Source organism: Orycteropus afer, unplaced genomic scaffold (assembly GCF_000298275.1).
Source record: "Orycteropus afer afer isolate SDZICR_OR568_19922 unplaced genomic scaffold, OryAfe1.0 scaffold00078, whole genome shotgun sequence".
In the NCBI taxonomy this organism is placed as follows: domain Eukaryota; kingdom Metazoa; phylum Chordata; class Mammalia; order Tubulidentata; family Orycteropodidae; genus Orycteropus; species Orycteropus afer.
The window spans coordinates 718,956-720,167 of record NW_006921665.1 but is presented as its reverse complement, the minus strand read 5'-3'; the positions used below and the strand labels follow the sequence as shown (position 1 = coordinate 720,167).

At 41.6% G+C, this 1,212-nt stretch overlaps 1 protein-coding gene across 1 annotated transcript in view; it reads right to left on the bottom strand.

The window, feature by feature from the left end:
* Positions 1-496: 496 nt before the first annotated feature.
* The window catches only part of LOC103197414 (SET domain-containing protein 4-like), an 8,568-nt gene continuing 7,852 nt past the window's right edge, over positions 497-1,212 (bottom strand). Inside the window, 1 exon segment of the mRNA XM_042781003.1 lies at positions 497-577. Within this exon segment, the coding sequence (XP_042636937.1) occupies positions 497-577 (81 nt within the window).

Sequence of the window (1,212 nt, the reverse complement as noted above, 5' to 3'; positions counted from 1 at the left end):
CAGACAGTCTTTCCCCCCCAAAAAAAGGCAAACTGAACAGAACATGTTTGGCAAACAATGTTTTACATACGGAAGGATGAACCTAGTCAAGTGTTTCTGTTCATGCAGGTCATTCTAATTTTGCACTACAAAGATTTGTGGAAAATTAAGTTCATGAGCAGGGCTGTTATTGCTAAGTGCTGCTGAGTCTATTTCAACTTGTAGCAACTCCACATGACAGAGGAGAACTGCCCATAGGATTTTGTTGGCTGTAATCTTTATGGGAGCAGATTGCCAGGTTCAAACCACAACCTTTCTGTTAGTAGCCGAGAGCTTAACTGCTGAGCCACAATGGGCAAGGTAGAGCCGATTTACAGCAGGCAGAAGAGTTTAGGCGGTTTAGGGTAGGGAGGAGGGACCCAAGGCCGAATCTGCACACTAGGAGGAAGCATGAACCAGGGAGGAAGTGGATGGAGGAAAAACTCAGGATACAGAGAACATGGAAGTGTAATCTGGCCTAGAAGACATAAGGTAGAATGACTGCAGCAACAATGAGAAGAGTAAAAGTACACAGAAGCCGGTCAGAAATGCAGAATGGCTGATAAGAAACACCAGGGAATGTTCATCACAGCACTATTAACAATAGCCAAAAGATGGAAACAACCTAGGTGTCCATCAACTGAGGAATGGATAACCAAACTATGGTACATACACACAATGCAACGCTAAAGCATAATGCAGAATCTGCAAAACACCACATAACGTGGATGAACTTGAAGGACATTATGCTGAGTGAAATAAATCAATCACAAAAGGACAAATATTATATTAGTCCGTTATTGTAAATGTTAAGGAAAGGTTTATCTATAGAAGGAAATTTTCTTTGTTGGTTACCAGGGGTGGAAGGGGAGGGGAGGGGACACTGTTAGGTAGATATAAATAAGTATTGATTTTGGTAAAGTGAAGGGCAATATACCAAATATGAGTGACCAATATGGTGGCATTGAGGAAGAGAAAGACATAGAGAGGTACATGGGAGGTATAGACAACAAAGATGAACCCTTTTGCACATACAGAATTGCATTGTCAGTGAAGGCAAACATGGGTATATGGGTGGATAGATGGGTGGACATTAGGTATGTCTATGAAATGGGGAGTGTATCCAAGAACATGTATAGGGTTGGCAGACAATGGTCTTATAAGTTTATGTGAATGATCAGAATTCCCAGGTGT